The sequence below is a fragment of the Rhinopithecus roxellana genome, chromosome 20, assembly GCF_007565055.1.
Source record: "Rhinopithecus roxellana isolate Shanxi Qingling chromosome 20, ASM756505v1, whole genome shotgun sequence".
In the NCBI taxonomy this organism is placed as follows: Eukaryota; Metazoa; Chordata; class Mammalia; order Primates; family Cercopithecidae; genus Rhinopithecus; species Rhinopithecus roxellana.
Genome location: NC_044568.1, coordinates 69,628,702 through 69,640,491, shown reverse-complemented (window position 1 = coordinate 69,640,491; position 11,790 = coordinate 69,628,702). Strand labels below are relative to the sequence as shown.

Here is an 11,790-nt window from a genome sequence, read left to right as displayed (position 1 = left end):
CTGCACTCCAGCCTGGAAATAGAGCGAGACTCCATCTCAAAAAAAAAAAAAAAAAAGGCAGGATTTTGGAGGAAACTGCTGTTCCAGCCCGAAGGTAGGCTCTCAGGGCTGGTAGCCCAAATCTGTGCAGTCATCCTAAGCTGCTGCACTCACCTGATCCACCAGCAGCTGGGCCAGGCCAGGCTCGCTTGCCCGCAGCTGATTCAGCTTCTTGATGAGCACATGCCTGCAACACAGAACCCACCAGAAAAAGCAGCTCAGGACCACGTGCTGCAACCCTCCCTTCATGTTTTGGGATTATCCGAATATTTAGTTTTTTAAAGGTATATAGATGATATGATTATATACCCAGAAAACCCAAGCGAAGCAGGAGTGTATTAGAAAATGCTGTAAGGTAGCCAAGTTCCAAGATCAAAATACACTAAAGGGACAAAAGGAGCTTAGTATGTGAAGACATGCCTTGGTTCCTAGATAAATAATAAAAGAGAAGGGAGGAAGTCCCATATGTTGAAACATATTATAGGGCTCTAGTAAATAGAACAGTTTAGCTCTGGAAAGGGGGAAGGTGGACACTGGTCTGATGAGGACAGTATTTCACAGAAGAGGGAGGAGACAGATCACTCCGTCCAGCAGCACTGGGATAACTGGGAGCCATGCAGAAAACCATTTAGACCAGAGTAAATTCCAGAGGGATCAAAGATGAAAAGCACAATTCTAGGGAAGAAATGCTTCATAATCTCAGAAGGGGAAAGAAAGCCTTTCCACACAAAACTACAAACCCAAAAGCCAAAAAGTAAAGAATGATTGATACATTTGACTTTAGAAAAAAGCATCATGTAGTATTTAACATGAAAATTATAATTTTTCACTTAGGAGAAGTCTGATAAAACCGAGGGCTCCGGGGAACTGTACATTTGTACAGCCTCTCCAGAGGACAACTGGAGTCAGGAAACCCACATGTGGATGTGCTGAGACTCAGCCATTCCACTTCCTAACTGCATCCCTTTAAATAACTTTTTTTAGATGGACTCTCACTTCTTCACCCAGTCTAGAGTGAAATGGCATGATCTTGGCTCACTGCAGCCTCCCGGGTTCAAGAGATTCTCCTGCCTCAGCCTCCTAATTAACTGGGATTACAGGCACCCACCACCACCCCCAGCTAGTTTTTGTATTTTTAGTAGAGACGGGGTTTCGCCATGTTGACCAGGGTCTCGAACTGTCTCGAACTCCTGACCTCAAGGGATCCACCCGGCTAAGCCTCCCAAAATGTTGGGATTACAGGCGTGAGACACCGCACCCAGCCTAAACCAGGAAACACTTTAAATGCACATCCTCACATTTCTAGTCTATGTAGCTGGAAAAAAGGACCTTTTTTTTTTGGAGACGGAGTCTCACTCTGTCGCCCAGGCTGGAGTGCAGTGGCCGGATCTCAGCTCACTGCAAGCTCCACCTCCCGGGTTTACACCATTCTCCTGCCTCAGCCTCCCGAGTAGCTGGGACTACAGGCGCCCGCCACCTCGCCTGGCTAGTTTTTTGTATTTTTTTTTTTTTAGTAGAGACGGGGTTTCACCATGTTAGCCAGGATGGTCTCGATCTCCTGACCTCGTGATCCGCCCGTCTCGGCCTCCCAAAGTGCTGGGATTACAGGCTTGAGCCACCGCACCCGGCCCAAAAGGACATTCTTAATATGCTAATGCGGAGATCACCTAGTTACCCTACAGGAGAAAAGCAAGGCAAGGACCCACTGCACAGCAGGTTACCCCCAGAAAACCCAAGGGTGCAGCTGCCCACAAGTGCACATCATCTCTGCAGAAATACAAAAGCCCTAATGCTGGCTGCACTGGGGACACAGGTAAGAGGAAATTTTCCCCCGTAAACAGTTTTGAATTCTGAACTATGTGGACAGAACACCAAATTTTAAAACAAATAAAAGTGAACCTGGCTGGCCACAGTGGCTCTCGCCTGTAATCCCAGCACTTTGGGAGGCCGAGGCTGCAGTAAGCTCTGATGGTGCCACTGGTGCACTCCACCCTAGGTGACAGAGCGAGACCCTGTCTCCAAAAGTGAAGTCCTTTGGCAATAGACAGAAACGAGCACTTCTGCAGCTATCTTAAAAAACTAGTTTGGCACCAAAACTAGTTAAAGTGACATGGCGTCTGCCTCACTGAGCTGCTCCAGCAGAGGCGCAGGCATTCTGCAGACTGGTGCTGCTGTGGGAAGGTGCTTACTCGGCACTGACAGCCATAAGCCAAGTCAGCTTTTCCCCCAGCAGTGCCATGGCCAGGACAATGATTCTCCCTCACTGCCAGTATCATTTTTAAAGTTAAGGTTCTAAAATGACAAAAACAAAAAAACTAGACATGTACTAAAGAACAAAACGAACCCTGGCTGGGGGTGGTGGCCCACACTTGTAATCCCAGCACTTCGGGAGGCCAAGGCAGGTGGACCGTGTGAGCCCAGGAGGTAGAGGTTGCAGTGAGCTGAGATCGCCCCACTGCACTCCAACCTGGGGGACAGAGTGAGACCCTGTCTCAAAAATTAAAATACTACTTAGGCTACATTGTGGGGAGTGGTAAGGCTATGGATTTCGATTTCCTTTCTGTTGTTTTCTAACATTTTTGGTAGCTTGTTTATGTAACTTCATTTTTTAAAAAATTGCTGTATATAAAATTTCCCCCAGAAAAGAAACTTCATATACAACAAGTTAGAAAATGAAATTTTAAAATACCCAATAAGACACATCAAAGAATAATTCTTTAAATATGGTACCAGAACTCTACAGAGAATGTAAGGTACCAAAGGATGTTGAAGACCTAAATAAAAAGATCATATTCATGGGTGCAAAGAAGTGATACTGTAACAGTGCCAATTCTCCTGAAAACTCAATTTAGGAAATCAAAACAATCTCAATCAAACCCCAACAGGCCAGACGCAGTGGCTCACACCTAGAATCCCAGCACGGTGGATCACATGTGGCCAGTTTGAGACCAGTCTGAGCAACATAATGAGATCCCATCTCCACAAAAATTTTTTTAAAAAATCAGGAATGATGGTTCACACTGTCTCAGCTAACTCAAGAGGCTAAGGCAAGAGAATCATTTGAGCCCAGGAGTTTGAGGCTGTACAGATCACTGCACTCCAGCCTGGGCAGCACAGACCTCATCTCGAAAGAAAGAAACATAGGAACAATGAATTCATGACTCTGTCAAGATTTCTTAAGATCCCAAAAAAGCATCTAATGAAAACGTAAATGTTCTATTAAGAATACCTACTCATCAAAAGATACCTAAAGGCAGGGGAAAAGACATCTACAACAGATAAAGGGCGTATAAAGAATAGCGGGAAGAAAGCAGGGACATCTTACACGCTTAGCCACTGTCAGGGCTGGGGGTTCTCCGTCCACCCTGGAAGCAGCTCCCACCACCGGGTCCCCAGAGAAACCCACACAAGCCCCAGACACGCGGACAAGAATATTCAGAGCAGCCTGGTTCTCCAAAACTTCTGACCAAGAACCACCCGAGGCGCAGCAGAGCAGAACGGAGGAGTCTGCTGTACCGAGGTGGGTTTCTGCAGCAGACATTATTCGGCTACGAAAATAAACTTGTGGCAGCCCCTCTGCGTGGGCAACCCTCATGGCAAGTGAGCAAAGTGAGACTTCAGCAAACACCAAGATCCACGTACAAACCTCAAAACAGGCAAAACTGAGCATGTTCAGGACATGCACAGGTGGCAAAGCCATAAGGTGGGATGCGGCTGGCCGGCCAGGCTCCATTTCACATGGGTGCAGCCTAAACTGAATACAGCTCCTCAGAGTTACTCACGTGTCCACAGGCCTCACGCACTTTTCTTCTGTGTCACATTCCACAACAGAAGAACACCACACACAGGATTCTGGGGGATCCCGCAGGCTGGAAGGGCCAGGAGTGTGGCCTCACCTGGGGTTGATCTCCAGCGTGGGCTGCAGGAGCTGTGCGCGCTCCTCCTGGGTCTTGGCCAGCTGCTGCATGCGCAGGAAGTGGCGGGCAGCCCCCATCTCCAGCACGGTGACCATGGCAGGGTGGGTGTCCAGTCGCAGGGTCACCTGTGAGCAAAGCCAGGGGTTGAGGGTGATAAACGTTCCCAGTGTGAGAGGGCTGGGGACTGGCAGCATCTTAACCAGGGGTGAAGGTCACCCAGACCACGAGGTAGCAGGCGGGGTCTCAAGGACTCTCCTGTACCAGTGCTGCTACTTCCCCATGACCCACTAACCTGTGGGCCCTGAGCTGATGCCCCACAGATACTGTGCCCTAGGGGCTCCACCACCCTGGTCCCCTGCTGCTGCCTCCAGGAGCTGCCCAAATCCATCCTCTGGTCCGCGCCAGCCCACCCAGCATGAGGCCCCTCCTCCAAGTGACCATGCGTGGGACACTCATTTCTCGCTCAGAGCTAGACTGATTTGGTGGGGGCAGGGGCGGGTCTTAGCTCTCTGAAGCCCACCCAAGACCCGCTGACTAAGAACCCAAGGGAAAATGTGAGCTCCTGAGGGCTGGGGTAGCATGTCCCTTCTTCGGACTCCACGTCCTCAGCCGCCACAACTCCTGAAGGGTCGGGACCAGGACAGTCCGCTGGGGCTGCTGGTTTTCCATTTTCAGTTCGCACCTGCTCGGGAGCAGGGCCGGGAGGAAGACACTGTCCTCCTGCCTCAGCGCACTCCCGGGCAACACGTGTGCCCACCAGCGACCCACAGGGTCTCCCGCTGACACCATGGGCTTCTGCTGCTGCTGGAAGGATACCCACCGGGCCAGGTTCTAGGAGCCACCAGCTGGCCGGCCTGTTACGCACACTGAGGGCCCCAGTGGCCAAGGGGTCATCCATCCCCAGGAAAGCCTCACCTTCACGTTGGTGACACGCGACCCCAGCACGTTTCTCATCCAGGCCATGAGCTCCTCCGTCTCCTTCTCTGACAGGCGCTCGGCAGCTGTGGAAGAGCAGGCGAGAGTGAGCTCAGGCCTGCACCCCCAATCCCCGGCTTCCATGGGGGCCATGCAGCATCCTGCTAGCTCCCACCTCCTCTCCCGCCAGGATGGAGACAGAAGCCAGCAAGATGCTTTTCATCTACAAGTAAAACCTCAAAGGATGCTTCAGGTTGCCTGAGGCCCATACAACTTGGTTAGGGCTTTAAAAAGACAATACACAACCTCTCAAGAAGCTGGGCCAGCTCCAGAAGCCACCATGGCAGGAGCACTGGACAGATCCCTGGTATCTACACCAGAAGGCACCTCCCCCCAGTCACCAGGGTGCTCCCACAAGGCTCTTCTCGGGGGTGGCTGAGCCCAGGTCAACTGAGGAAAACCCAAGGGAAGCCCTCACTGCAGGACAGCAGAGGCGTGCAGGGAGTAGGCACCGGCCCCATCCCTAGAGAGCAAGGGATCCGACCTGGGGACCCGTCCTCAAACTTCTCCTCCTTGTAGTGATCCACGACGATGTCCGTCTCCACGGAGATCAGCTGCTTCTTGTCAAACTCACGAAGGTGCAGCAGGGTGAGCTCATCAAACTGCTCATAGCAGAAGAGAACCTGCAGGTGGTCAAGAGCAGCTCTGTCAGGCCCGGGGGCCTCCACCCACCACAGAAGAAAGGATGTGGGCAGCAGGAGGGCTGGGGGAGCCAAGCGGGCCACACTGGGGCAGGTGGGGATCCCAGGCCTGTGTGACAGTTACTGCCACACCTGGGTCTAAGGAAGGCTCTCATCTGCCTTCAAGGCAAAAGCACTCCACGCATAAAGAAATCCACATGTGGCTGAGTGCAGTGGCTCATGCCTATAATCCCAGCACTTTGGGAGGCCAAAGTGGGCAGATCACAAGATCAGGAGTACGAGACCAACATGGTGAAACCCTGTCTCTACTAAAAATACCAAAATTTGCTGGGCAAGGTGGCAGGCGCCTGTAATCCCCGCTACTTGGGAGGCTGAGGCAGGAGAATGGCTTGAACCTGGGAGGTGGAAGCTGCAGTGAGCTCAGATCACGCCACTGCATTCCAGCCTGGGCGACAGAGCAAAGACTCTGTCTCAAAAACAAAAAACAAAACAAAAAATGCACATGTGACCTCCAAGTGACAAACACAACCATCACAGTCGGTCCAGCCTCTGTGTCCGTGACCCGGACTCACCGTGCAGCCCCTACCCTGCATCTTGGGCAGGTTCCCCCAGCACAGAGCTGAGAAGGTCAAGCCCTCCCCAGGCTGCAGCCCCGGGAGCCTGCCCGCCCACCACTCACCCACCTCTGTGTCTTCAAGCCCTCCCCAGGCTGCAGCCCCGGGAGCCTGCCCGCCCACCACTCACCCACCTCTGTGTCTTCAAGCCCTCCCCAGGCTGCAGCCCCGGGAGCCTGCCCCACCCACCACTCACCCACCTCTGTGTCTTTCTTCTTCATGGCCTCATAGTAGGGCGAGTGCTCTGCCAGGTGCCGGCTGGGGGCGCACAGGTAGTAGATGTTGCGGGTGCCGGCCTGCATTCGACTGGCGTATTCTGAGAGGCTGGTGAACTGCCCAGTGGGCAGCACTGAGGACTCGTAGCGCAGCAGCTTTGCTATGTCCTCCTGGAAGGGATGAGGCAGGTCACCATTTGCTCCAGGCCCATGGGCTCAATGTCCCCCAATCAGCTGGGCACAAACCCTCTGATGCCCATGGCCTCCTGGCACTCCAGGCTGGCCCTGACGCGAAGGACAGTAGTGGACTCGGGTTGTCTGAGACCAGGCTTTGCTCTGCCCATCAGGCCCCTTTCGGGAGCTCTGGGGGCTTGGGAAGCACCTCTTGCAGGGGCTCTCCAGGGAGCTACGCGCACCATGCCCTGGGAGGGGACCCCCCGCCCCGCAACAGCAGAGCCTGGCCTGGACCTAGCATCTTCCCTCTGCCCTCAGCGACAGAGGCAGTCTCTGATGAGCACACAGACATGGGTGAAGTCCACGGTTCTCAGCCCTCCTCACAGCTGGCCAGTGGGATTTGGAGAAGGGCCCTTAGAGGAGGGGTTTGCCCTCTTCCCCATCAGCTGAACACAACTGTGACCTCTGGAGCTCATGGGAGCTGCAGCTGGAAGGACACACCAGGGTAAACAGACGGAAAGAGGGAAAAGCAAGGAGCTGGGCACCCACCCAGCAGGGCCCAGGCCACCCCTGCACACATGGTGGGTCTGCACTAAGACATGTCACACGTGCACACCTACAAAGACCTAGAAATGTCTCTGGCTCCTACCTATGTGCTATTAACTCAAATGAAGATAAATGAGAATGAAGAGGCCTGTGTCAGAAGCTGCCAGAGTCTGCAGACAACCAGAACACAGCCTCCTTGGGACCCCACACACGTGGTCATCCTCCTCCCGCTGCTGGAGAGAAGGGACCTCAGCACGGGATGGGCTCCTAGGATGAAATGTTCTGGGATTACAGTGGAGGCAGCTGCACCACACTGTGAATGCACTAAATGCCACTGAAGTGTACGTGTTAAAAGCTGAATTCTGTGAATTTGATGCTATGTAAATTGTATCTCAATAAAAAAATGGACAAAAAATGTTTATGAGGCCGGGCGCGGTGGCTCAAGCCTGTAATCCCAGCACTTTGGGAGGCCGAGACGGGCGGATCACGAGGTCAGGAGATCGAGACCATCCTGGCTAACATGGTGAAACCCCGTCTCTACTAAAAATACAAAAAACTAGCCGGGCGACCTGGCGGGCGCCTGTAGTCCCAGCTACTCGGGAGGCTGAGGCAGGAGAATGGCGTGAACCCGGGAGGCGGAGCTTGCAGTGAGCTGAGATCCGGCCACTGCACTCCAGCCTGGGCGACAGAGCGAGACTCCGTCTCAAAAAAAAAAAAAAAAAAAAAAAAAAAAAAAAAAATGTTTATGGAACAAATGTTTCATTTTTCAGCCATCCACTGTTTGAGTAACTGAATGACTAGCCCCAGTAGCATAGTGTTTGGAGACTGATATCCAGTACATGATGATAGCCCCTCAGCAGACACTGAGACCACCCCCTTCCCCACCTATGGGATCACAGTCCTTGGCTTGTCCCGCCTGTGGCTCCCCAGCCCCCAACATCCTCTGCGGGGAGATGGTCTCTGCACACCCCCATCCTGCCACTCCCTGGGCTGCAACTTCAGACAGCGGTGGGGCTGAGCCCTTCAGAGCAGAGCACAGCACTGGCGGGAGGTCAGGACGTGGCTGGAAGGTGCCAGAGGCCCGACTTTCCATTTCCTGACCCTGGCAGCAGCAGCAGGAGCCAGGATGCCCAGCTGCACCACCGTCACATCAGGGGATGCCTCCACCAGCGTCCTCAGCAGCCCCCGGGACAAGGCGGCCCAAAGGCCTGGAACACAGCTCCTACCTTGACCTCCTGCTCGGTGGTGGTCACAATGCCCTCCCGCATGAACAGGCCGTAATCTTCAAAAAACTTTGCATATTTTTCAGCATCTTTTTTACTCTGGTCAATGAAGAATTTGATCAGCCTCTGCTGTAAAACGTCCCGGAGTTTCCTACAGAAAAGAAATGCATTTAATACACAAAAGCAGCCTCTATGAAATACAAATGGCCAGAGGGTACAAAAAAATGTTCAGCCCCACTAAAAATCAAAAAAGTGAAAACAACAAGGTACCGTTATTGGCCCAACTGAAAAAGACTGAGCAGAAGGACAGAAACCCTGGGCAGTGGCCAGACAGGAGGCAGCAGGGTGGAGCGCACACACCCCCTGGAGGCGGGAGGAGAACCGCTGCCCCCAGAGACAGATACCCACACCCAGAAAATGCTTCCAACCTTTCAGCCAGTTGTTCCAATTGTAGGAACTGCACCTTAGGAAACACGTGAGCACACCAAGATTTACGTACCAGGATTTTCACTGCAGCACATAAAATATAACAATTATGAACAATTATGAATTATGTTCAAGAATATAGGCTAAAATTATGTAATGCTAAATGGCCATTAAACAAAAAGCATCTTTTAATAATCCTCAATGACATGAGAAAGTTAACTGTTGAAAGAAAAACCAGAAAAATCCCAATATGGGTAAATTACAGTATATCTATGGATACAGGCAAAGACTGTACATTCTACTTAACAATTTTCCATAGTTAGGAGCAGCATTGTATATACTATATATGTGCACTGTAATTTGGGGTTTATACTGAATATATGTGCACTCTCACTTTTCAAAATTGGGATTTGAGGGATCAGGATATTTACTGCAGCATTACATAATGGCCTAAAATTAGGAACAACTTTATCACTGGGATTAGGGATATTTTTATTTCCTTCTTAATATTTCACCTTTCCTTTAAGCAGGTAAATTACAATGTATTTCAACAATCCAGAGCAAGGGAACAACACTCTATCAAGTTCATTTACAGCCTTTCCTCCCGCACTCCATCCCCAGTTGACTCAGTGCTTCAGCCACAGGGCAGAATGGGACAGGACAGTAGCCCAGGATGTGGTGCACGGCCCAGGGAAGGTATCTATGCAGGGCCATGGTTGAGAAGAGCCTGGTATGGGTGTCAGAGCCCAAGAACCCCAGAGAAGGGTGTCCAGTCTGGGGGCATGACCAGCCCACTGTGGAGAGTCAGAGCCCAAGTGGGTGACAGGGACACCCGCAGAAGAGGGCAGTGGCAATGGTAGATTGGTTACATGGAGGGGGATTGGTCAAACGGGTAACTGTGTTAAGAATAATCAACCGGGCGAGGTGGCTCATGCCTGTAATCCCAGCACTTCGGGAGGCCAAGGTGGGTGGATCACCTGAGGTCAGGAGTTCCAAGACCAGCCTGGCCAACATGGTACCACCCTGTCTCTACTGAAAATACAAAAATGAGCTAGGCATGGTGGCAGGCGCCTATAATCCCAGCTACTCAGGTAGGCTGAGACAGGAGAATCGCTTGAACCTGGGAGGTGGAGGTTGCAGTGAGCTGAGATCACACCACTGCACTCCAGCCTGGGTGACAGAGCAAGAATCAGTCTCAAAAACAAAACAAACAAAAAGAATGAGAGAGAGATTTCTCACTGTCCAAAGGGACTTTCAAACACAGGAGAAGGAAAGACCAGAGCATCCCGGTGGCACTGGATTCATATTGGAGGTATCAGTGTGAACATGAGAGAAAAATAAATCAAGGTATAGGTATAGGCACGTACACACACACACACACACACACACACACACACACACACACACAACCACTCTCTGTCTCTCCGCTTCCTAAGCTCTATCTACTAAGAGGGCCTGGGAGCACTGACACCTTAATAGTGATGAACACCCACAGTGCCCAGATCTTGGCTTCTAAATACCATTCTCCATTAAAGGAGACAGGGATCCTTAGAGAAGTAGTAGTCTTAGGGCTAAAAGGCTTCATGCAATACAAGGTGAGCCTGGAACATCTGATACCAGAGGAAGTCCTCAAAGCAGGATCTGCCCAGGGCCTGTCCAAAAGGATGGGAGACCATGAAGAGGCTCACACTGGCCACATCAGGGACCATCTGAACATCAAAAATAATAGGCCAGATGCGGTGGCTCAAACCTGTAATCCCAGCACTTTGGGAGGCCAGGGCAGCTGGATCACTTGAGATCAGGAGTTCGAGATCAGCCTGGTCAGCATGGTGAAAATCTGTCTCTATAAAAAGTAATAAGCCGGGCATGATGGCTCCCACCTGTAATCACAGCACTTTGGATGGCTGAGGCAGGTGGATCACCAGAAATCAGGAGTTTGAGACCAGCCTGGTCAACGTGGTGAGACCCCGTCTCTATTAAAAGTACAAAAAATTAGTGCCGCATGGTGGTGGGTGACTGTAGTCCCAGCTACTTGAAAGGCTGAGGCGGGAGAATCACTTGAATCTGGGAGGCAGAGGTTGTGGTGAGCTGATATCTCACCACCGCACTGCACTCCAGTCTGAGCAGCAGCATAAGACTCTATCTCAAAAATAAATACATAAAAATAAAAAAAAAAATTTTAGTAATGATAGCAACAGATTATAAACTCTTGAATAAAACATGAAATCAGCCCATATAAATAAATTACAAACAGTATAAACACAATTTTTTTTTTTTTTTAATCAGATGGAGTCTCGCTCTTGTCCCCAGGATGGAGTGCAGTGGCGTGATCTCGGCTCACTGCAACCTCTACCTCCCGGATTCAAGCAATTCTCCTGCCTCAGGCTCCCGACTGGCTGGGATTACAGGTGCCCGCCACCACACCCAGCTAATTCTTTTTTTTTTTTTTTTTTTGAGATGAGTCTCACTCTGTCGCCCAGGCTGGAGGGCAGTGGCGTGATCTCGGCTCACTGCAACCTCCACCTCCCGGGTTCAAGCAATTCTCTGCCTCAGCCTCCCGAGTGGCTGGGATTAGAGGTGCCTGCCACCATGCCTGGCTAATTTTTTTGTTTTTTTAGGAGAGATGGGGTTTCACCATCTTAGCAGGCTGGTAACTCCTGACCTTGTGATCCACCCGCCTTGGCCTCCCAAAGTGCTGGGATTACAGGCGTGAGCCACTGTGCCCAGCCAAATTTTTCTATTTTTTAAGTAGAGATGGGGTTTAACCATGTTGGCCAGACTGGTCTTGAACTCCTGACCTCAGGTGATCCACCCGTCTCGGCCTCCCAAAGTGCTGGGATTACAGGCGTGAGCCACCTTGCCGGCCAACACATAAATATTTTAAGTAAATAAATGAACATATTGAGAGTTTCATGAAGAATGTGACATTTACATAGCTTCAAAATACCACCCGTCACATCTGTTAATTACAAAGAGGAGGACATCCTTGTTTGTTGGAAATGCACCCCAAAGGAATCGGG

General features: G+C 51.1%; 1 protein-coding gene across 1 annotated transcript in view; it reads right to left on the bottom strand.

Moving 5' to 3' along the window:
- Positions 1-11,790, bottom strand: part of TRAP1 (TNF receptor associated protein 1) — a 70,897-nt gene that overhangs the window by 601 nt on the left and 58,506 nt on the right. The window contains exons 12-17 of the mRNA XM_010376039.1: positions 8,348-8,495; positions 6,387-6,572; positions 5,416-5,554; positions 4,872-4,957; positions 3,936-4,081; positions 154-226 (exon numbers count right to left, since the gene is read on the bottom strand). Of these exons, the coding sequence (XP_010374341.1) occupies positions 154-226; positions 3,936-4,081; positions 4,872-4,957; positions 5,416-5,554; positions 6,387-6,572; positions 8,348-8,495 (778 nt within the window). The remainder of the gene's footprint in view (positions 1-153; positions 227-3,935; positions 4,082-4,871; positions 4,958-5,415; positions 5,555-6,386; positions 6,573-8,347; positions 8,496-11,790) is intronic.